At 40.9% G+C, this 24,795-nt stretch overlaps 1 protein-coding gene across 24 annotated transcripts in view; it reads left to right on the top strand.

Moving 5' to 3' along the window:
* raskol (Ras GTPase-activating protein raskol) overlaps positions 1–11,549 on the top strand; it is a 214,866-nt gene extending 203,317 nt beyond the window's left edge. For 17 of the 24 annotated variants that reach the window (XM_034326050.2, XM_034326054.2, XM_034326044.2 and 14 more), the window contains 8 exons: positions 315–598; positions 845–1,131; positions 1,952–2,284; positions 2,503–2,907; positions 3,239–3,405; positions 3,478–5,100; positions 5,494–5,618; positions 8,450–11,548. In XM_034326050.2, the coding sequence (XP_034181941.1) occupies positions 315–598; positions 845–1,131; positions 1,952–2,284; positions 2,503–2,907; positions 3,239–3,405; positions 3,478–5,100; positions 5,494–5,618; positions 8,450–8,720 (3,495 nt within the window). In that variant the 3' untranslated portion in view covers positions 8,721–11,548. Of the gene's footprint in view, positions 1–314; positions 599–844; positions 1,132–1,951; positions 2,285–2,502; positions 2,908–3,238; positions 3,406–3,477; positions 5,101–5,231; positions 5,461–5,493; positions 5,619–7,000; positions 7,053–8,449 lie in introns of those variants that run through there. The other 7 variants (XM_034326065.2, XM_034326066.2, XM_034326067.2 and 4 more) reach the window with 5 other exon arrangements.
* Positions 11,550–24,795: the final 13,246 nt, after the last annotated feature.

Consider the following 24,795-nt stretch of genomic DNA (forward strand, 5'->3'; position numbering starts at 1 on the left):
TAATTAATTTGACGAGGCGAGTGTTTGCGATCCGAAGGAATTGGATAACTTTGATTTATAGTCGATCACGGTTTAATATCATTTTTCCAATAAAACCGGAGAAACTTTACAATTAACTAAGAAAATCAAAAGAACCACAGATTAAATTGCGAAAGTAATAAATAATAATTTATTGTTTCACTTCTATTCGTTCCATTTAATCCTCGAATCATGGCGCGGACCATGCCGAGTTTCCTATTATTTTCATTTTCTAAATTTTCGAAACGCATCAACGGAGGACACGCATTACCCATCCACCTTTCGTCTGTCCGCAGAACTTCTTCTCGAAGAGGTCCTTCCGCTCGAATCCTTTGAAGAGGACGAAGAGCGTGACGAAGCTCGAGCGACAGAAGCAACGTGGTGCGGGTCTTCGTGGTTGTCGTTCGCACGAGTCCTTACTCTGTGGACAGGCGGTGACCTCGATGGACCTCGCTGCCGTGACACCATTGCATCCGAGCCTGCTCGGTAGACCTCACTGCTTCCAGGTGACACCCAGCACCGGTGGGCCCAAGTATTTCAGTTGCAGGACCCCTCACGAACGGGACCAGTGGTTACACAGGTTGGTACCGTTTCTCTTCTTGCTTCTTTCGCCTCTTTTTCCATCCGCCGACGAATCTTAACCGTGCTCGATGATCCACGTGTCGAGTCATCGCTTGCTACAGCTACCGGTGAACGGTACCGTTTTTGAATCTACTGTTGAATTTTGTTCAATCGTTTCGCGGTTTGAGAACAATTCACGGACGTCAATTCGTAATTTTAATTTATCGTCGATCGTAAGTACAGTTGCGTTTAAAAATACTTGTAGCTTAAGGAAATCGGTACAACCGGACGCGGAGCAGACACGACGTACGGATAATTCGCTGCAGATTTGGCTGCTCGAGGCTAAAGGCGTACCCGCGAAGAAGCGATATTTCTGCGAGGTCTGTCTAGACAGCACGTTGTACGCGCGAACCACCGCGAAGCTGAAGGCCGACCTTTGCTTCTGGGGTGAACACTTCGACTTCCATCATCTGCCCTCTGTCAACACTATTCAAGTGAACCTGTACAGGGAGGCTGATAGGAAGAAGAAGAGGGATAAAAATGTTCTGATCGGTGAGTTGATGAACGAAATGGCATTTATTTATTTATTTATTTAACAGCAAATTGATATAACGATAGGGTAACGTATACATTTATTCATTTCATACAGAATATTTTCTTAAAAATGTAGGAAACATAATATAATACATTTCATACAGAATAAAATATAATTATATTTCTATAGCTCAAATATTTCTTGTTCCCGATACAATTACAGTGGTACCTCGGTATACCATACGTCCAATTTGGAATACGTCCTGTTTGGACGTAAGAAATTTTGCTCGGTATACGACATAAACTTTTTGTGTGAATTTTGCGTCATTTTGAAATAATTATCTCAGAGGAAAAATTAGATTAATAATAATCAATTATATTCGGAGTTGATGTATTATTAACTGACTAATCATACAAATAAGGATATCATATAAGAAACTATAACCGCAAAACAGGAGGTAATAAAATTTATTCCATTTGGTTTGTTAATTTAGAATCTATCATTAGGTTACATTTATATTTTACAAATTAATTATGTTAAATAAACTAGTGAATATTTTTTATAAACTTCTAGAAAATTATTTAAATGCTGTTCATGACATAAACAGTGTTTAAATTATTTTACTACCCCATTAATGTAGATTTACTACCCCGAAGTCCAAACATCAGGAACGGATTAAGGTCATATACCGAGGTACCACTGTATATTTCTTACTTTTTCAGAAAAAGTTGCCCTATATAAAATAGAATTGAATTGCAATGAAATTATTCCAATATAGTAATAATTGTTTCGAAACTTGAATGGAATCGATCAGGAAATGTTTGAAATCTCATCTAGGTTCCGTCAGCATACCGGTGCAAAACGTCACGTCTCGTTACCTAACCGAGAAATGGTACCCGGTGGTTGGGGATAAGGGTCCACTGAAGGAGCCTCCAGCGTTAAGGGTGAAATGTCGCTTCCAATCCGTAGACATACTTCCGGTTCAGGTGTACCAGGAGTTTCTAGAGTACCTGAAGACGGACTACGCGTCTCTTTGCGAGAAATTGGAGCCGGTGATCGGCGTAAAAGCGAAAGAGGACATCGCCACGGCCTTGGTCGCTGTGATGCAACGCGAAAAGAAGGCGCCGCAGTTTCTCGCTGACTTGGTGATGATGGATATTCATAGAATAGGTATTTAAATGAATTTTCTTTTTGAAAGACGAAAGCTATCGAATATCAATCTCGATGAAATAAAATAAAATTCTAACCACATTTACCCTGGAAACCTTGAGATACATCCACAGTGGTCCTTGGCGATATCCAGGTTGAAATGAAAAATGAAGAAATCTGAAAAGTCTTAACCAAAAACCACGGTCCATCGAATATTAACGAGATGTATCGAATTTCAGACGACGAGAGGCTCACCTTTCGAGGAAATTCCTTAGCCACGAAGGCGATGGAGGCCTACCTGAAGTTGACGGGCGACAGGTACCTGCAGGAGACCTTGGGGGCGGTTGTGAGGGGTGCGGTCGAGGGTGGCGATTGCGAGGTGGACCCACTGAAGGTCGCCTCGGTGGCGGCCCTTCACAAACAACAACAGAATCTACGGAACGCGGTGGAACTTGCCTGGAGCAGGATACTATCCAGCCACGCTCACTTTCCTCTCGAATTACGCGAGTGCTTCCGTATATTCCGCGAGCGACTGGCTGACATGGGCCGAGAGGACATTGCTGACAATCTGATATCTGCGTCTATATTCCTGAGATTCCTTTGTCCCGCCATACTCAGCCCGTCTCTCTTCAACATTACTCACGGTAAGTCGAAATCTTCTGATACCATAGACGAGTTATCTCGTACACCGTAAAAGACCCAAAATTTTTGTATTATTTGTCTACTTTATTTACTTTATGATGCAGATTTAAAAAGACTTGAAAATAAATATTTATAACTGTTCACATGTGAACTGCATATTATGCACGTTTTAAAGAGATAAGATAAGTTGATGCGGAAACGGCAGACTTTTATCGGCTGTGGTATTATATTAAATTCCGTCGTTAGATTGAAAGAAAATTCAGAGTGAAGTCAGATATTTATCAATTAGATGTGATCGAAGAATCCTGAAAGGAATCCGTATTTCTTTTTCAGAATATCCGAACGAAAAGGCAGCAAGGAATCTCACTCTCGTAGCGAAAACGCTCCAAACTCTCGCGAACTTCACGAGATTCCAAGGAAAAGAGAACTTCATGGAATTTATGAACGATTTCCTAGAGCGCGAAGCTCCGTCCATGAAGAATTTCCTGCAGATGATCAGCGTACGTATTCCTGTTCATCAACGACGTAGCTCGTTGACTTAGAAAGCTTGTCATTTGAATCGTCTGTTACAGAGCCCTCTGCCGAAAGATGCTCCGGCCAACAATTCCCTGGAATTCGATGGCTATATAGATCTTGGAAAGCAATTGTCTCTTCTTCACGCACTTTTGCGCGAAAGTTTAGTCACTATAACTTCGTCTTCGCCATCACTGCCTCCGTCAAGACTACCAGAGATCCTCGAGAGGATCTCCATAGCTCTAGATCAATCGGGTCCAAGTCCAGTGTCGGGCTCGCATCGTTATCCTAATCTTCAGAACAATATTTTCCGTTATAACGATCCAACGATCGCGAACAGCAACACGAATCTCTCGGTATCGGCCACGTCGACCCTCAGCAATCACAGTACTCTAAACGGTACCATCAGGGATAGTAACGAGGTGTTACAATCGAACACCCTGGGACACAATAGTTCTCGTAGCCCAAACGTCGCTAGAGCTGCCACACTTCCTCGCAACGCTTACATGCCGAACAATGGGAAGCTACAGCTTCAGATAACCACCGACGACTACCCTCTGGAGCCTCCAGCTTTCGTCTCGCGTTCACCTACGCCGATAGCGCGACAACACAGGGCGATCGGATCGAACAGGCCGGTTGCTGGATACAGATTAACAGCCAGTGCTAGTCTAGCGAACGTGAATCACTGCCAGGCACATCCCACCAGCCCTACCAGATCGGAAAGTCACAATAACCTGAAGGACTCCAACTACAACATCACGGTCCCTCAGAATAATCAGTCGAACAACTGTCCAGTTCTAACCCAGCACCAACAGCAGCAACAGAATCACAGACACAACATGGCTCGACTGCAGAACCTGGACATACACGACAGGGAGGACAATTACAATCACAACAACTACAACGTTTCGAGATCAGCTAGCAGGAATCATTGTAACAAGGAGGAGAACGCGAATCAGACCCAGCATCAGAATTACAACAACGTCTCGAAGACGACGGTGAACGCGAACGTGGTGGTTAATCCATCGCCGAATCTCACGCTGTCCATCAATCATCAGCCCAACAACAACTACAACAACAGCAAGACGAATAACACGACCGCCAACGGTAACCTCGACGAGCTGTCCGACCTGTTGAGGTACGCGGACGACGAAGTGTCCGAGTCTAAATCCCAGAAGGGATCGCAGATATCCATCTCTCAGCTAAGTAACGTTGCCTCGTCCGGTTATCAAAGTTTCGCCGCTTATAGCCAGAGCTCCAGCCCGGTGGATCTGAGCAGCAACAACGCGAACCCGCACATACTGAACGCAGCACCCTTGGCGTTCGCCAATCCCGTTTATCACATGGAATCGAACCATGGGAGAAACGGGAGGAGAGGTAGCAGTAGCTCGGAGGAGAGAGACGGCAGCGGTGGCGGTGTCGAGGGTGTCAGGGGTGTCGATCTGAGCCCCTCGCCTCCGCCGCAGAACAACGTAAGGAATCTGCAGAGGAACAACCATAATCAATGGAGGCAGAACAATCAGGCGCATAGGAATAACACGGAACAGAACCAGAACGTCTGCTGCACCAAGCTGAGGAGAAGATTGTCCCTGGACTCGACCAGGGATTTGTCCGATACCAGCGAAGAGGAAAGCTGCAACACAAGGAGGAGCAAGTCCAGAAGTCATCGAAGCATCGATCAGGTAGTTAATCTGTTTGATATTTAAATATACTTGCTTTTTCGATGTCGTCAAAATTCGATATTAACGTTTATAATAGAATATCGTTTAATTTGAAAGCAAGCGAACTAAGGTCTTTAATTCGAAACTTCCAGCAGCGATCAGGACAAGGAAACATACTTCCATCCAGACATGTATTGAACCAAAGAGGAACTTCTTACGATTCTCTATCATTTTTATTAATCCACCATAACTCTCAATGTATATAAATTCGTTGTAACTTTATTGTTGTTGTTGTGAATAACTAGTTCCTCTTTCTAAGAGAAATTCCTATGTCCTTTCTGATCTTTCACCTAACCATCTATCTCTGTTTACGTGTTTTGTAACTAACAACGCCACGTCTCTTCGTGTTTCCAGTACGAAGTGGAAATCGAGAGGCTGCAGAGTAGCGTAGATCGACTGAGGGCCCGGTTAGGCGCCACTGAGGATACCGATATAGACGGCGTTGCACCGGATACCAAGATGAAGAGCATCATTTCCAGGTACTTAATCCTCATACACGCGACCACTAACCGACACATCGATTGAATTCTATTTGCCTGAGTGTGATCACCCCGCCATGACGACTACCACTTTTCTCTTGCGTTTCACTTCGAATCCCCCTCTTTCCGTGTTCATGAATCAATTCACCTCGATACTTTCTTTTTCTTTTTCTTCTTCTTCTTCTTCTTATTCTTCTACTACATCCTATCCTCGCCTATGTCGTGATTCTTGGTGAAAATGTGTTCTTTTGTTCGTTGGAAAGAAAAGAAGGTGTCCGTGGAGGGGTTATCGACTTCGACAACCCTCGAACACGGCCGTGATCGAACGTGATTGCGTTTACACGCACGATGGATCGTCAGGGTCTCGAAATGGAAGACAGAGTTGCGATAGAAGGGTGCTTACTAGGGGATGCTTCGGTGTGAAATGCTTTTATAAATGATTTTTCAGACGGGTATGAGATTGGAATATAAGAAACGATAGATGATTTATAATGACAACATCTTTTAGTTTTGATTCTGATTATAATAATTTAGGCTTCTGTTATTTAATCCTCGTATGGCTCGTCACCTCTACTTCTTGTGAAGATAATTTTCTTTCATTTTAATTTATTTCAGTTCATTTTATTTTAATTTAATTTGACTTTCCGAAGCGGTGAAAATTATTTTCTAAACGGTTTATCGTTCTTCGTACAGCTCTGTCTACCCGAGATCGATTATTATAATAACATGTAAATAAGGGAAAAAGGGAAAAGAAGAAAAGCGAACCAGATCGAAAGCGAGTAGCTCCCTACTTGGTTGTACAGCTATAAATTAACAATAAGTAACAGAGTAGGGAGAATAAAAAATAAAAAGGAAAGGTGACCCACTGATCTTGTAACTCGAAACACGGTTACTGTATCTCGAAATAATGTATGTTTAATTGATTGTGTGTTCCTGTGCATTCTATCCGCTGCATTTGGTATACTCTGGCTTGATCTGGACCTTGGTGTAAGAGTCAATTATATTTCTAAGCTTCTTTACATTTTTACATCACGTATTTTAGCGTTTTTTAATCTCATATGTATATCTCTATTTTTACATACGTACGAGGAGTCCTGCAATGTGTAGTAGAAGTAGGAAGATACAAATCTGGGAAGAGTTTTTGTGAAATTAAAACAGGAAATTGCTGTTTGAAATAATATTTCTTTATTTGAAGATATAAAATGTATCGATAACAATTTTGAATAAGTTAATTTTTCATTTATTTCATAATTGGCGATCTAGGAATCTTATTTCAAAAAATTTTTAATGAAGAATTTTATTATTTTCCAAATTATCGCTTGAAATAATACAATACAATCGTATATTGAAAATAATTATAAAATAAAATAATGTTGTTTCAGAGGTGTCCAGATCTGGGTAAATGTGGATTTTGCATGAGAAGATAAATCGAAAGTATAAAATAAAAATTATTATCATATGTGACGTTATTTTTAAAAAAATTGAATTTGAAAATTCTTTATATATCAATAACAAATTCTTTATTTAATTACATCACGAATATTTTGAAGAACTTTCAATTTCAGTTTTCCAGAAAATAAAACTTCGTATAAAAAGCTTTGTTTCATATTTTCCATTTATTTTTCCATGCAGAACCATCGATTTCCTGTTTGCACTACATTATTACAGGACACCCTGTATATTATATATCGTGTTCTTTCTTGATTTGCGCGACAATAAAACACGCGCCAAAACGTTCATTCGCGTTCGCGTGTCGATGATTAGAATCTGTTATATTTCACTCACAAATCAGTTGTATATCTATTCTGAACCAGTGCTCGACTAACCAGCATTATTTACCCTGCGTGTGTATACTTACATCACCGTCCAATAGAAGAAACATTCTCTCGGTCGGCCACATATCAGTACTCCACCGACAATAATTAACACCCCCCGACAATTTTCACATACACGTTCATTCTCTGTTCACGTGTGCACGGGTTACTCTGCAAACCACTGTTTTTCTTTCTTTTTTTTTTCATTTTGTGTGTCAGGTCTGTGTAGAGTGTTGCAACGATATTCAGGAAACGTTCAGGATAATTATCACACCTGTCGTTCGATTTTAATAAAATTTTTAATATAAAATTTCTTCTGCACGACAAATCATCTATAGGCAATTTAGATTGCTTAAAATTGTCTGCATTCGAGATGAATGAAATTGTTTATATTTTTCTGAAGAAAAAGAAATTTTATAGAATTAGGAGAGACCGAACGTTTTTGATACTCAAGCCTTCTAAATCATAGAATAATTTAATTTATCTTATCCTGAACGTTTCTGCAATGACTAAATCATTCACAATCACACGAAGCAGAAGCAAAACTCGCCCGCTTCTTTGATCGAGAACGAACGCCACCCCAGCCCATTGCATTTCTTAATCGTTCTTTATTTTTATTTAATTAGTTCCTCCAAGCGTATGTGACATATTGCACCAAACACAGCTGCTTCCTTTAACTTTCATTTTCAAAATACATTGGTGTTCTTTTCTTCGGTATTATGCATCGTGGTGCGCTTGGATCCTCTTGAAAGTCTCCCAGTGAAATCTCTCTCAAACTTGTACATCAACAAAATGAAAATCTCAAAGACATTCCAGAGCAAGTCTGAAGAGATTTCACGAGTGGAGCTGAATTCCATGTGTGCTGAAGAGTCGTCGAAACAGTCTTTGTCTTCCTCTAATATTCCAAGAGTGATTCTATTCAAATGAAACAGAGACTGTTTCGCGACTAAAGGGGATGAAATTTTAACCCTTTCGATAGGAAGAACCGTGAATCACAGAATGTCTAATCGATTCTAGGTTAATCTCTGTGGAGGAGGAGCTACGACGAGAGCAGCAGAAGATGTCCGCTGCGTTGTCGTACAAGCAGCGCGTGATCGACGCGCAGGAGCAGCAAATAGCCGCTTTGGACGCGGCCAACTCGCGTCTGATGACGTCCAACACAAGACTGTTGTCCGCGTTGAGCACCCTGAAGCAACGCTACAACGCGAAGAGCCAGTCGAGCAGTGAGGCAGCCGCGTTGTTGCAGAACATCGCCGACATAGGCGAGCTGAAGAGTTCGTCCTGTTAAAGAGACCGCGGACCTCGAGCAGCCACCTGTCTCGCATTTCAAAGATACTTGCGAAGGATCCCCGAGTCTCGCAACTGGACTCGATCCGGACAAGATTTCACTAGGAGGAACGTGTTCCCTTGAACGAGAAGCAGATCGAGATCATCCTCTGCTCGTCAAGGAACGTAGATCGTTCTACGGTAGACGCAATCCGTATCTCGGTCGGGCGGGATACGATTGAATTATAAAGAGAAACCGAGTGAAAGAGAGAGAGAGAGCGCGAGTGAAAGGCGTGCGAAAATAGAGGCTACTTAGTGAATAGGCAAACGGTTTAAGTAGATGATTTAATGTGACACCATAGCGTTAGGATTATTTCTACCGTTCGTATTCGAGGTCTCGCGTCGTTCACGATCGAAGCAAACTCTCTGTCGAGGGTGCCGGCTTGTTTTGATTGCGAACACGATGGTTTAGAGATTTCTTCAGGCAGCTTTCCTTCGTTCGACGAGAACGAGACGGAAAGTCGAGGTCCTAGGAAGATGGAAGAAGGGATCGATGCTTTCTTTCTTATGGATTTGGGAGGATGAAAGGGTGAACGACGTCTTATTTCGTTTGTTCTGTTATTCAGCGTTGCGTATGCACACTTGTGTGTAATTTAGGCTTCTTTTAATTGGGGATGGTGGGAATGATTAGGCTCTCCCCAAGCTCGGTTCTTATGTTTATCTTCAGTTAGAAGAAGTCTACATTCCACTGGAGTGTAACGTATGGCACAATTTATATCTTAGTATCTAGCAAGGTGTTGAAAAGTTACGCTGTCGGTCATAATTTTCAGATCACTTAGTTCACGAATTGCAAAACCCGGTCAGTCGTAATCCAGACATTTTGAATTAAAATAATAAAATTGTCCTGTTATTAAATACAAACTTCCGGAATTGTATACTTAATATAATTAGTGCTCGTTTCTCAAGAGCTTAGAAAATATATATAGGCAATCTAAAGTGAAATAAAATCCTATGTCCTTTTTAATTAATTTAATTGAATAAAAATGTAATTTTAAAAAGTGATCTTTAAATTTTGACTGGTAGCGTATATTACATGATAAGTCTGAGGTTCTGTCACAATATTTAAAGATATGTTTTATACATTGGAAAGATCTTAACGAAACTTAAAACTATTTTGTATCTCGTATTTTTAAAATTAATATGATCGATGATTTGATAATGCAGAAACAATTTATGAAGAATAATTATAAAATACATACAGCGCCTCTAAGTATGTATTATTTAAATAACAAAATACTCTTTGAGGTAACAGGCTATAAATTAAGAAATAATTTCTTAATGTTCTTGACAAAAATAAATCAATTGGACTGCGGATGTTCATGCTGTGTAAAATATATCTTAAACGTGTGTTAAATACAGTAAAGTATAATGAAATGTTTAGAAGGTACGAAATGTATGAAATTTGCAAAATAAAATAATACTCTTCAGCACCTTACGTGGAAGAAAATATATGTAGATTTGCATAAATATTCGCAGTCTAAAGATAACGTTCGCTATATCCGCAGCATTTATTTTAAGTGTTTCATTCTCAAAGGGTAAAATCCGTCGAATCTCAAAAATAAATGATCTTAGAATCACAATATTAATTTCCAGAAAATTATGACAGAATCTCATAGGAACTCTGTCAATGGTATCGTCATCCACAGACGAATAAGCAACATCCTCGAGCACCGAGTCGTACTTCATGACCCTGTACATGCGTGTATATTTTTCTAGTTTACATGTTAAATCGTTGTATTCGAGAGCCGTTCGTTTACTCGCGCGAGAAAGCTTCCATCGATGCGGTTTCAAAGAAAGATCGAGCTCGCATTAGGAAGTGAACGTGCCTCCTTTGGGAAGCTTCGATTCGAGCACCGATTCTTATTCTAAGCGACAATATTTATTTCGTAGTTTCTACCAAAGATGAAGAGGTTTTCGTTGTAAAAAGAGAGATTTCTGTGTAAGATAGTTTCGTTATCGTATCTGCGATGATCGGAGGAAGAAGGATCGATTTCTCATTAAGAAATCGATGGTACTTCTTCTCTTCGAATTTACGTTTTTCGTATTTCAAACGTTGCACACAACGACGCGCGTCGGCAATTAGACATTCGTTTGTTCGCAATCGTTTTCGTGTATTATGGTTTTACATCACAGAGAAAACAATGATATGTTATCGTAGCCATTGTGTAGTGAGATGCACCCATGTAAAATCGTGAATGAAAGAGAGTGTGTGTGGTGTGTGTGTGTGTGTGAAAAGAAAAACGCATGCGAGAAGAAGAACACAATTCAGGCTAATCTTATTAAGGAAACAAAAAAAAAATAAGAAAAGTATTATCTCGTCGACTTGTATCATAGTTCATTATCGAACGTGAGAGCGTTTTTATTTTCTCGCCTTCCGTCGATTATTTTTGTATAGAAATATCTATCGTCACTGTGTTACTTTTGTCCCTCCCTATCAAAATATTCCCTGTTCTTGTAATCCTCGGTTTTGTACTTTCTGTAACGCAATCTTTTGTAGAGACATCGATCTGTTTTCACAAACTATTTTCAATTGTCTATCGTTCAAATCACGAAATTAATATATATTTAACGGTACATTATCATCATCATCATCATTATCCTATTCCTCACTCCTTGTTGGACGATATAATCGATGATAATCTACATATTTAAAAGTGACTCGAATAGCGTGTACATTGCTAAGTGTTTTGGTATATTCGTTTCTGCAATACATCATCTGTATTTAAGCGTATAGCATCTATTAGTAACAGTACATGAGCAAATAAATATGATTAGACATATTACGGTGATTATTATTTAATTTCTTTTCATTCCTTTATTTTTCAACGTGAAAAAAATTCTAATCATTAAGAATTACAATAGTTATTTTTCAGATAATAAACTTCAAGCTTTTAATTTGTTCCCTGTTCAACATAATACATTTCTATTGTTTTTTTTTAATATTCTAATAACTACATATAATCAATGACTACAGATACAAGAAGACTGGAGATGCCTTTGTTCACGAAAGGTCTATCGGGGGTCCTAGACACCCCGAGGCGCAGTTAGGACCGTACATACAGCCCTAATTGCACCTCGGGGTGTCTAGAACGCCAGATGGATGTATGTATGTAAGTACCTACATTGAGTTGCATTGAACTTGTCGCAGTGAAGTTGGCCACGCATTCACTCACCGACGCGGCGTGAATGCGTTACTGAAGTTGGCTACAAATTCACTGCGACAAGTTTAATGCAACTCAATGTACATACAGGGTCTACCATTTATCTCGCAACCCATGCGCGCGCAAATTGATGAAAATGGCAACAGCGCAAGAATTCTAGAGATGTAAAAATCCGTACAGTTAAGTTGGTAATTGATTCGGGATACGAGTACACCGAGTTTCATCGAACTTGTTGCGGCGTGTGAAACTAACACATATTCACGCCAGAGAGCCGATTGGCGAGGGGCACGCGAAGGAGGGATTGCAGCCAATTGACTGCCGTCGTGAATATGTGTTAGAGTCACACGCCGCGACAAGATCGATGAAACCCGATGTACTTGTATCCTGAACCGAATCTCGGACCACAGTTCAGTTGATTACCAACTTAACTGTACGGTTTTTACATCTCTCGAATTTTAACGCTGTTGCCATTTTCATCAATTTGCGCGCGCATGGGTTGCGAGATAAATAGTAGACCCTGTACATACATACTTAAACTTGATGTCACGTGAGTCCACATTTAAAACAAATTGGAATTAATTTTATGAATATTCATTCTTCCAAAAGTCTTTAAACCCAAAGGACGTGTATATCATTATATTAACAACTTCAAATATATTATTACAATTTAAACGCAATTCATTCAATTTAAATGTGAGATAAGCCCCCATATAATCGAGTGCACCAGTGCCATCTATCGGACGGCAATGAAATCTCCGTGACAACTTACCGACTGCCCAAAGGCGTGTCGATAAGTCGGCAAACTACCGATTGCCGAAAAGTGCGTCGATAAGTTGGCGAATTACCGACTGCCGGAGTATTCACAGATAAGTCAAAACCAGTAGCTACAAAGATACAGGAAGGCTGGATATGACCCTGTTCTCGAGGAAGAATGATTTGGGGTCCCAGACACCCCAAGCCACAGATGGGTATGGACGTACAAACACCAACAGACTAGTGGAAAGACACAATTTTGACTCCCTCTGACTCTATTATAAACTAATTAAAACTAGTACCAGATCGAAATATTATTAAAATAATTGCAAGACGAACTTGTATTCACTTCACGCGCTTTGGTAAATAAATCATTTTAAAAAAGCATCTGAGTTATTTACTAAATGTACATAATTCCTTTCCTCAGTTATTTATTTAATTGACTTAAATTTTCCTCTTATTTTATTTATTCGATGTACTTAACTTTTTTTCTCAGTTATTTATATATAGAACATTCAATAACTGTTTGATCTTTAATGAATTATAAACATAGTATACATAAAAATTAAACTTAAAACATAGTAATTATTTCTCAATATAAGATGCTTGACCTGGAACGAGGTGCGACCTCCTCAGTCCTATACCGACAGCCGAGGGGTGCGGATCAACTTGTCAAACATACATATACCTCTAATTTCCTATCGGAGTTTATTCAATTCACTTTATTTTCTTTGCTTATTAAATAAGCTCATTAGAGGGGAAAAGCATTTATGATTTTATCTCTCTTTTGGGTCTCGGGCCATCCCTTTTATTTCACTTTTTCCAGTTATTTATTATTTTATCCCTCTTTATAGGCCAAAGCCCACCCTCTTCAATTATTAATTATTTTATCTTTCTTTATGGACCAAAATCCATGTAGGTGGCACAGAGCGCCACCAGTGCTTCGGGGTGTCTGACACCCCAAGATGAAAGCAGGCCCGTAGGTAGAGGGTACAACCAGTTTAATAATCGCCCTCTAATTTCTTTCCGGAGTTTATTTAATTTACCTTATTCATTTTCTTTGCTTATTACATAAGTTCATCAAAGGAGAAAGTATTTATGATTTTATCCCTCTTTTGGGTCACGGCCGACCATTCCTTTTGTTTCACTTTTTCCAGTTATTTATTATTTTATCCCTCTTTATAGGCCAAAGCCAACTCTTTTTAGTTATTAATTATTTTATTCTTCGTTATGAACCAAAAGCCACGCTTCCTAACCACTCATTATTCTACTCCTCTGTATGGACCAAGACCTCCCTTCGCAGATATTTATTTCTTCATTACTTTTATGAAGCTCGCGGAGACTACCACTAAATCACCGTATCATCATATCCCTTGTATCCCTATATCCTTATAACACTGCATCCGTCACATCGCTGTCTCCTTTACTTCTCCGCATCCTTTACATCGCTGCCTCCCTTACATCTCAGCATTCTTTACATCCCTGCATTTCTTACATACATACCTGCATCCTATACATCTCGGCATTCCTTACACCCCTGCATCCCTTATATGCCTGTATCTTTTAATTTGAAAAATTTAGTTCAAATCTTGTCCACCAGAGGGCGCTAAATTTATTCGTGCTTTAGTTCCTTTTATCGCCACTAGAAGGCGCTGTTTTTCGGGAAAAATTTAGTTCAAATTTTGTCCGCCAGGGGGTGCTAAATTTATTCGTACTTTAGTTTTTTTTTCACCACTAGGGGCGCTGTTACGAACGTCGGAAGCGTCATGTCAAGGATGTAAGCGATAAAGAGGTGTAAGACACCGCAGAATGTAGGGAATAGAGTGATTTGTGGGATGCAAGGCTATAAGTGAAGCCGGGATGTAAGAGGAACAGACATTTAAGGGATAGGGAGATGTAAAGGATTGATGGGTGTAAGGGATATAATGGTGTAAAGGATAGATGTTGTAAGGGATAAATGGTGTAAGGCTTACGGGGATGTGAGGGACGCAGGGATGTAAGGGTGACAGTGGTGTAAATCATGCAGGGATGTAAAGGATGTAGTGATGTAAGGAATACAGGGATGTAACGAAAGCAGAGATGTAAGGAATGCAGTGATGTAAGGGATGCAGGGATGTAAGGAATGCAAGGATGTAAGGAATGCAGGGATGTAAGGAGTACTGAGATATGTAAGGGATGGAGGCATGTAAGGAAAGTAGGGATGTAAAGAATGCACACGGGTGTAATAAAATCAACACGTTCATTCTCCTAATGAGTTTATTCAATAAGTTGAGAAGATAAATCCAGCAAATTAAATGAACGCAGAAAATAAAATATAGATACATTATGTTCAGCAGGTAGATCTGCACCGCTCGGCGGTCGCTATAAGACTGATGCTGTTTCACTTCGCTCTAGGTCGAACGGTTGATAACGTTGCCGCAGCCAGCTACCTTTACTCGAATCAGTGGTTGTAAATTGTTTTTTTTTACGTGGGGAAATCTTGTATAAGACCCCCCACCGTCCTCTGGGGAAGGCGGCGGGGGAGTGTCAGATTCCTACTGACTAAAACTCCACGGTGACCTACTTGTTGAGGGGAGGTTCCAGGACCTTATACATATATACAATACATATATATATATGTATATTACACCCGAATCTCCGCTGCCTTTCACAACAGTTCTCTGTCTCTGGAGGACCTTGAACCGGCTCTCCCATATAGTCGACACCAGGGGTCGCACCCGGTGCCATCCCGGGGCGGCGTGCAATGGGGCCCCTGAGCCCCCACTTAGGACTCCTGTAGTCCACACACGATAACGCCTGTCCGATCGGAATATTTTAATTTAATTTAGTTTTGGTATAAATTTTACATATATTTAGATTACAATACGTATTTATAATAAATATGATTAATTGTATATAATATGATTAAATGAAATCAAAGCCAAAATTGTAAAAAATGGTTAAAATTAATAAATGGAATTTTACAAAATAAATGTGTATAATTTTACGACATTTGAATAATGTTAGTGCTTTTACTGAATAATAAACCTAATTTATATTTCAAGTTTTCCAAATTCAGCTGCTGGAAGATCGATCGATGAGTTAACATACCGTTTCCGCTGCTTTTTAACAGACAGCGCCACTGGTCCACCAAGTTTCAGAAGCCCGCTCGGTAAAATGTCGAATAGTTTCCGTCGTTTTTAAACAGATGGTTGTAATGGTTAAATCTGAATCTACCTTTTATGGGAGACACACTTCAATTACAAAAATCTCTCTTAAAATTGAATTGATTAAGTGAGACAAATCGAAATTAGAGAATTGAAAAAGAAAATGTATCTATAAAATTTAATTTAAATTTGCAATAAAAATCCTATATGCTATATCGAGGAAACATAATGTTAATTGAAACTTGAATATAGAAAAAGGGATGTGTCGTTAGAATAATCTCAAAATTATTATTCATGAAGAAATATAAATCTTGTAGGATATCTGTGGAACCGTAGGTCCGTTTGCTTGGCCGGGTGCCACCGCGATAGATAGAAGGCTGTTACATCGTGTCCGAGAGAGAAACGAAGCGAAAATCGAATAGCGAAAGAAAGAAAGGGAAAAAAAGCGAAGTACATGCGAGGCGAGTAGCGAACCACGGATTAATGCGAGTTTCCACTCGGCGCGGACCCCATACCCATGTTTACACGAACATCACTTCCTGACCCCGTTTTGTGTTTCGTTTAAATTTCTCTCATCCTGGAACATCGGATATCGGGAATCGAAGGATGCACCAACTGTAATGACCCATCATCGGCATATTCTGTCGGACGAATTTTTCATTCGCGTTACCCGCGATTCAACACTGATACCGATTACTTTGACAGCCTTTTTTTCTGTTGAAATCTAAACGAAGTCGCATCGAAGTATTTGTATCACCTTTTTTCCTATTATTTTAGCCAGAACTTGCATTTGCTGCGTCCAGCTTGAAATTAAAAAGGCCAGAACCCCTATTTATTACCGAGTTCATTCTCGCATTTTTAACATTCCGAAACAAAGACTGAAAATTTAATTAATCCTTTTAATATCTACGGTAACTGAAAATTCCGGGTAGGCAGTACGTTCAGAACAATGCCTGTTCATTATTTTAATATATCATAACTAATGTTATTTTTACTTATTTCGTTCAGCTGACGAATGTGTGCAGCTGGGGTAACAGCTTGCATGACGATCGAGAAAACTGGTAATATTCCGAGGCACTGGTCCTACGGTTCGTTTTACCTTGGCGATCGTAAGTGATTCTGTTACCGAGAACTCAGTGGGTGATAACGAGAGAGAATCTACGGTCTGTTACTTAAGCAGATCGATGGTCGATCGTTCGAGACAAACGAGCACGAATCGGTCGGTCGTTTGGCAAACGACACGTGGCGAACGTTAAGTCACGCCAACCCCGTCTCGCGTCCACCGCAAAGGAGCCTTCGTCGAATTCATCGACGATTCCGTGAAATTCGCCGATTATATTGCTCGTACTCACCTGTATTTCGTAGTACACGGCCGCGCAGGACGATCCTCTTCTACGAATTCGGCCCGCACGACGTCCACGACGAAATGTTCCGCCTGTACATTATTCATTGCTGCCCGCTGCAACGGTGCACGCACGTTTCATGAGCCAATTTCTCTTTTAATCTTATCCGGCCCTCTCGTTCCCCTCCAATTCAGCCCTTTGTCGGCACTTGGAAAAGTATCAAACTGTTGTAGAGTGTCTAAAGAAAATGAAATCTGATTAGAGGTCCGACGAGAAGAGGATTATTTCGCAGAGATTCTACGATCCTCCTTATCTTTTATTTCGTCCCCTTTGAAATTTCCGTTCGTCGTCGAATAACAAAGCATCCGGAAGCTTAGAAAATTCTATACAAATACCATCTGCCATGTTTCATGCAACATAACAGAGAATCAGTACGCGCTGATTAATCGATTTTCATTTCCAACGAGTCTTCGATCATCTCGGGAGTAAAACGAGCTCGTAACAGCTCAGTAATATCGAGTGAAATGAAGTAAACGAAACGGAGGGACGCGCGGCGGAGCCGAGCGCTGTTGTAACGGGCTCTTCCTGCCGCGGATGAAGACAATAATAATCGCGGGAAGAAAAAGAACGGTAGGCGCCGTGGTGTCGCGATTGCATCGATCACAAAGAATCTCTCCTAGGTGCCCGTGATTCAGAGTAGCGGTCTGCCCTCAGCTACGCTTGTAAGTGCTTGTACGTGGTCGGCCCTCTCTAGTTCGAGCATCGGTAACTCATGAAACATGGATCGAGAGTCGGGATCGAGAGTCAGCCTGGAAGAAGCTGCGGGAAAGAAGCCGACCGCCCGCCGTGTGCTCGCTCATCATCACCGATAGCGATGGGACCAATACCCTCGCGGATCGTCTATCGATCGAGCCATTTTATCGTCCGTTTATTCATTACCCCTTTGCATTTACCAAATAACCGGACACAGCTTTGGAAAGATCGAAGAGATTAAGGGACGGGGAGTTAGAACGATTCCACGATCGGTTCCATCGCTAATCGCCGATGTGACTACGCGGTTGATCCTCTCGGAGCCGGTAGAAAAACTTCCTGGCGCTGTTCGATTCACGGAAATTAGTGCGACCGCGATGCGTGCTCGGGATATTACTCCGAGAAGCGATATGCATTATGCAAAACCGGCGGCGACCATCGCCTCGTAATTGTATCGTTTCGATAAGCTCGCGCAGGAATCACGATGATTCCTCTTATTCTTTATTTCTTGCTTTCGAAGGAAAATGAATATAAATTTCTCTGTTCGACGTCGATTTTATTCGTACGGTATAACCGCTGAATCGGGGCTATTCTAGGCCGATTTTCGTGGTTCCGATGAACCGTAAAGGTGCTCGGAGTGCATTAGAATCGCACGGTGTAAAAGGTTTAACGGGATTTATTAGCGGGCAATGCGTAACAGGGGTAATCGTGGGGTGTATTTGGCGCGCGAGTATTAGGGGACTCGCTTGCGAACAAACGCGATCGAAGATTACCGGTAATCATGCTGCTACGATTATTTTGTCGCATTAACTCTTCCGTTGAATAGCTGGACCGTGTATAATTCTGATCTGTCGTGGATTTGTGTTTGCGAGCCGGATCCGAAACGCGAGGAACAATGGCATCAGAAACGAGCGAACGAATAGATTGAAACGGTGAAATTTCATAAGATAGAAACACCCGACAAATGTGACACCCTGAATGTATTAAAATGTTCATTTTATGTATCGAGCGTGTAGCCTCATTGTCAAAGAATTATACCAGTATTTCTAGCATAAAGTTACGTTTCGTACAGCAAATCCCAAACTAAATCGCTTTCCCGCGCCGTATATTTCATAGATCCTCTATTAAACAATCCACTCAGCGGAACAAAGAGGAGAGGACAGACAGTCGATAAAAGACATTTTGAAAGATACCTTTCGACAAAAATATTTGTCACGGATGAAACGTACGGATCGAACAGCCGGAAGTAGGTTGACTATTTCAATGTACAAACAGAGAAACCTTTACAAAATACATTTTCCTTGATTATAAATAATAATATTTGTGAAATCTATACAGGGGCAATTAGACTTTGTATAAACTAGAGAACTGTTTGAAAGATCAAATGGAAGAAATACGTGATTCGTAATTAGAAGGAAACGGTGCGTCGGATGATGGATGGAGAATATATCCGGTAAAACAAAATCTAATTCCGGGAGTGGTGATTAACTTTTCTCTGTTATGCTGATAAAAAGTAGAAAACTAATATTAATCACCGCTATGCGTCTTCTCGGCGATTCATTTTCGAGGAAAGAATCAAGTTTCCCGATCTCTCCCGGACCTACGACAAAAGGCTCGATCGAACCGGCTAATTTATATTCGCACCGGCCGGCAGATCGACGGGGGAATACAGTTAATCGAGTCGGTCGTTAATTGAACGATCGCTATTCCTCGACGTTGCAGAGGTCGGCGACAGACGGACGGACTGACAGACGTATAGAACGGTACAAATACGGGACGGTTTGTTCTGTACGTTTGTTAGTTCGTAGCCATGTCTACGTTGATGGCTAATTGTGATGTCGGTAGGAGAGAGTGAAGAGATCGTTACATCGTACATCACCCATTTATGGCCGCCCAGCCACCTGCTTCCCCCTGGTTTCGCATGAAGATAGAGCCGTTTCGAACGAAAGCCGACCTCCCGTGAGTATCGAGTATTTTGTAACGAGACTACGATCCAACCGAGAACGATCAATTTCTCTCGGTACGCTCCTTTTTCATCGACCACCTTCCCCTTCCGTTTACGACCATTTCAAAGCGTTCGGAACAACCATGATGATCGATGAGATTTTCTAGAGCGATCCAGAGCATCCTAAATAGAAGGTTAGCGCCTTCGCGCAACACGGACGATCGTTTATTGATGACGCGTCGAGTGTGCAACAGAAGCTGCCACTGAATTACTAATAAAGAGAATTAACGCGAGCTGCAAGTTTAAGGACTCACGGCTTCGGAAACTCGCCACAACTTTCGAGTGATCAGGGAACCGTTGCACCGTACAAGGAAAAATCATTTTCATTAAATTCATTAAAGCTTCAACGCGATGTTGAAATTTTCAAATTAGAAAATGCGTACTTTATTCCCTTCGAACGTTCAAGAAACTAATTTCCCTCTCGAAGAATGTTTCAGGGAAGTTTCTAGTTGCTTTCAAGCACTCTAACTTCTCCGTATTTAACTTTCGATTATCAACGAATTTATCAGTAAAGTTGTTCGAACAGCTCCTCGATTTCTCCTTTTATTCCGCAAACTTTGAAAAAAAAATAAAATCAGAGAAGATGTTTGCGAGTCGATTTTTCGATCGGAGGATGAAGAAAGAAAGCCGCGAATAGATAGGGGAATATAAAACGTATTCAAAACGGACAAATAGAAATTTCGTGAAATGCCGCGCGATGCTTTTTGGTTCCGCACTTTTGACATTTTTCGAGCTTTTCAACGACATGCAGCGATTTTTCACTGGAATTGTCCAGCGGGAGGAGCAGCTTCAAAAGGAGCAGTATACCCAAATTGAGCGGAGTTGGAATACCCCTCTTTTTTCGCATTCCCGTGAACGCAAAATTCAAGCGACAAAAAAAAAAATGAAAGAAGAAAACCATCGGAAAATCGAAACCTTTTCGATACCTTTTTTCCCATAAATTACAAACTGTAAAATATTAGAAGAGTTTACGATTCTATGATTCGGTTTCATCGGCAGAAATCTGAAGTCCGAGAACACGCAGGAAATTGGGTAGCGGAAGGGCGGGATCAATTTTAATCAAATTTCTCTTTCAGGTAATAAATATAAGGTCTTTTTGATTCATTATATCTAAAAAAAAAACATATTTCTTAAATAACTTTAGAACAACAAGCAATAAACTGGAACCCCTGCTTTTACTCGGTCGAAAAAATGGCGGGTAGCCCCGGACACTTGAATAAAATGCAAAAAAACACATAGAATCAATAAATTTTAATCAAATTTCTCTTTCAGGTAATAAATATAAGGTGTTTTTGATTAAGTATATCACAAAAAAAAACATATTTCTTAAATAACTTTAAGACAACAAACAATAAACTGGAACCTCTGTTTTTACTCATTCGAAAAAAGGCTACCTTCAGCGAAACTAAAATTTATATAATGACCTAATTTGCTTGTCGTGCATACAATTACTGGTTTGCAATTGTTTTTTAAGCACAGAAGCCACGTTGTCATATGTCATTTGTATTTCTATATGACGTAACAATAAAGATATAAAAATGTCCGGGGCTACCCGCCTTTACCCTACATGAAAATTCACTGACCAATATTCCGACTGAAATACCATCGAAGCAACATCGAATCGCGATGTTCTATCAAAGCAACAAGAGATAAAGCAAGGAAAATTCCGGTCACGCGTGAAATTCGAAATCCTACGCTCAAAATTTGATCAGGCCAGAATAGAAGAGGAGGGGGTCCCGTGATTTAATAAACGACGAGTCCTGAGTTATCCGGCAAGACAGAGGAACGAAGGGATAGGATCGAAGATAAAAATCCGTACGCGTTGCAACCAGTCAGCTTTCCGCTTTGAGCTGTCTACGTTCGCTGAGAGGTCGATCCATCTGCGAGCTGTTCAGCGTCGAATAAAAATGAAGGGATTGTTCTTGGATGCTGTTTGATCGTTGCTGCGTTTCGTGCGACTTGTACCTTTTTCTTCCCGATCGAAGCCCACAAGAGAATTCTCTTTCATCCTCCTCACCGTCTGTTTCATCTGGCTGTGTTCAGGATTCCAGTTGCCCAGATTTGTCGGACGAACAAGATGGATAGACTTGTCCATGGCACGCTTTTCCTCCTCGCTTCTTTATTGCCCTGTTTCGTGCGATGTACCTACGTCGTTTCATCTCTTTGCCATCCTTTTACACGCTTTTTTCACGGCTTTACGATAAACGCAACAATGTACAGTAATCACTGATCTTCCGCGGCGCGGTTTTTTATAGCCAACCCTTCCGCTGTCGCTTGCTCGATAAAATCGACGCGATATCGCGTGGGCCCGGTGATTCGCTGCAATCGAAAGTGCATCGGGCCCTCGGCGATCCGTTTTTTCCCGTACGCGAACAAGGAACGAGGCACGAGCAAGTTTTTCCTCTCGCTTCGTAGAAACGACTGATTGTGACTGGCTGAAGATTGAATTATTTACAAACTCGATCGGTACTCGCCAAGGGTGTTTGATTGCCGATCGACCAACAATTATTCGGCTCGAATTCTATTTCAATTTTAATTATAATTAAATCGAAAAAGGTTAACCCTATCGTTTTCCTTGATCATTTTCCCTGATACTCTTAGAGATGATACGATCTTCTTTATCCGAGACGCTTTTAGCTAAAAGCTTCGGGGAGGACATGTTCTCGATCCCGTCTTAGATCGAAGATTAGCCCGTTCGGTTGACAAAGTTGCTCGGTCACACGGTTTCTTCGACAGGGAGTCGTTAAACTCTAGTTTCGGTTGATCGTCAACGAAAGAAGCTACACCGAAAATCAACCTCGGATTTCGAGGCCGATGGTTCTCGGACCAGCGAGCCCCGGGGCCTCGAACCGTGGCTGCATCAGAAAATTTCATGGGCTACCCTGATGCCCGATAGCCGAGAGATTACGTAATAGGGAGCTGGGTCGAGATTGAACCTCCGGTATCCGTTTCATGGCGTTGCAGTCTTCTCGTCGAAAGAACAGACAATGTATTTCGGAACGAGCCGCTGATAAAGAAGAAAAGAGTTTCAGGAAAAGTTCCCTGAAAATGAGAAAGTTAAGAATTTTTAATAAAGGAATAAAGTTTCCAAACCTTTGTTTCGTTGATGTAAAGGAAGACAGAATGAAATAATCATGGAAAAAGAATAGCGTAACAGTTTGAAAAATAATTTTCTTGGCTCGTTACAAGAGGGACGATGCATAGGAAAAGGTTGCAAGGGTTTATTCCAGGAAAATGGAGAAAATTTCATGCGCAATTTCGCACGCGAAAGAAAGCGAGGTAAACAGACAATCGTATTACCAAGTAAAATGATTTCGAAACGGAATAACGTTACCATTGAGGTGCGGGAATACCGTACAAATAACTGGGATGTTTGCATAGGATGGGGATACTGGCGAAACTCATCTTTTTAGATATTTTCCCCCCGCGCTGAAGAAAAAAGAAGAAACAGCCGAAACAAGGGAACACTGTAGACAAAGCTGTTATAAGAAGAATAGATAGGTTTAATTTATGTTAATTTTATTCTACTATGATAATTAAGAGGATCTATAATAGTCTTCGTTGAATTTAGCTAGGAGCATCTATTGCAAATCACAAATAATTTCAAAAAAATGTGCTTGTTAAATTTTGTATGTAAATTTCATTCGAATGAAACGAAAATGATCGCGTTTATCAAGATAAGCATCATCGAACGAAACATTTTTTTCATCGAGGTTACAAAATTGCAGATGCGTTTATTACAGCTCGCGTCAAAGACGAAACATGCCCCAAATGTTTTTTTGTTTACAAAAACCACCCATTCGAGTTTATTAAGAGAAGGACCCTTTCCCATCGAAACAGAAAAGTTGCAAAAGCGTTTATTGCAGTCTGCATCAAAGTTGAAGTATGCCTGTGTGTTTTTTTTCATTTTTTTTTACTAAAAAGGGTCGTTTGAGTTTATCTAGAATCCTTTTCCATCGAGAGCGAAAAGCTACAGCCCGGGATCAAAGCTGAAAAATCTAAATATACCCCATACGTTTCGTTCTCCCAAACGAAAATGACTTGTGCCGCCGTCACAGTTGAAAAATCTAAACGCGCCCCATGGAGTATCCCTGACGAAAAGCGGCTTGTTCCATTTATCAATGAAAGGATCATTTTCCGTGGCAGCTGAAAAGCTTCCGAACCGTGTATCGCAGTTTGCAACAGGGCGGATAATTTGAACGGAAACGGGTAGGTTTGCGGTTAGCGAGTGGAGGAAGGATCAAGCAGGCGAGGGGAGGCGAGGCGAGGTGGAACACGCAACGAAGAGGATCTCGCGGCATGGAAATCCTGATGCTTCCTGAGAATCGTACCAGCCAAAGCCGTCGTAAAGTACGTATCCTTGCAGTTAGAAGCGAGCATCGGGCATCTTTTGCATGGGCAGGATCACCGGAGGGCCGGTGTAGGTACATCGTACGCGGAGGTGGCTTCAGATAAGAAGAGAAGGGACACGGACAGCCAGCAGCCAGGAAGAAAAACGAAAAACAGAGGAGGCCGAGGGTACCGTAACCGACGGGCGGAGAAGAAATGAACAGAGAAGGAAGAGAACGCTGTTTAAACGTCGAGAAAAAAGAAGGTGAAAGCTGGTAGGATGATAAGAAAAAGAAAGAGGATGGGAACAAAAACTGAGCATCGAGAGAAGCAAGTGTACCATTGACGAACGGAAGAAAGGAGGTTAAAGACATTGTCAGGAAGAGATTATCGAATGATACCCCTTCGTTTACCGATCAGCGGTGCTATGAGAGTCATAGATAAACATACGTAAAATGTGGTACATTTATTAAAGTAATATTTGTCGTAAGATATCTGAAGCATAAAAGTATGCTCCGTCGTGGAGAACATCCTTTATAGTTAGAGGATA

The sequence above is a fragment of the Osmia lignaria genome, chromosome 3, assembly GCF_051020975.1.
Source record: "Osmia lignaria lignaria isolate PbOS001 chromosome 3, iyOsmLign1, whole genome shotgun sequence".
In the NCBI taxonomy this organism is placed as follows: Eukaryota; Metazoa; Arthropoda; class Insecta; order Hymenoptera; family Megachilidae; genus Osmia; species Osmia lignaria.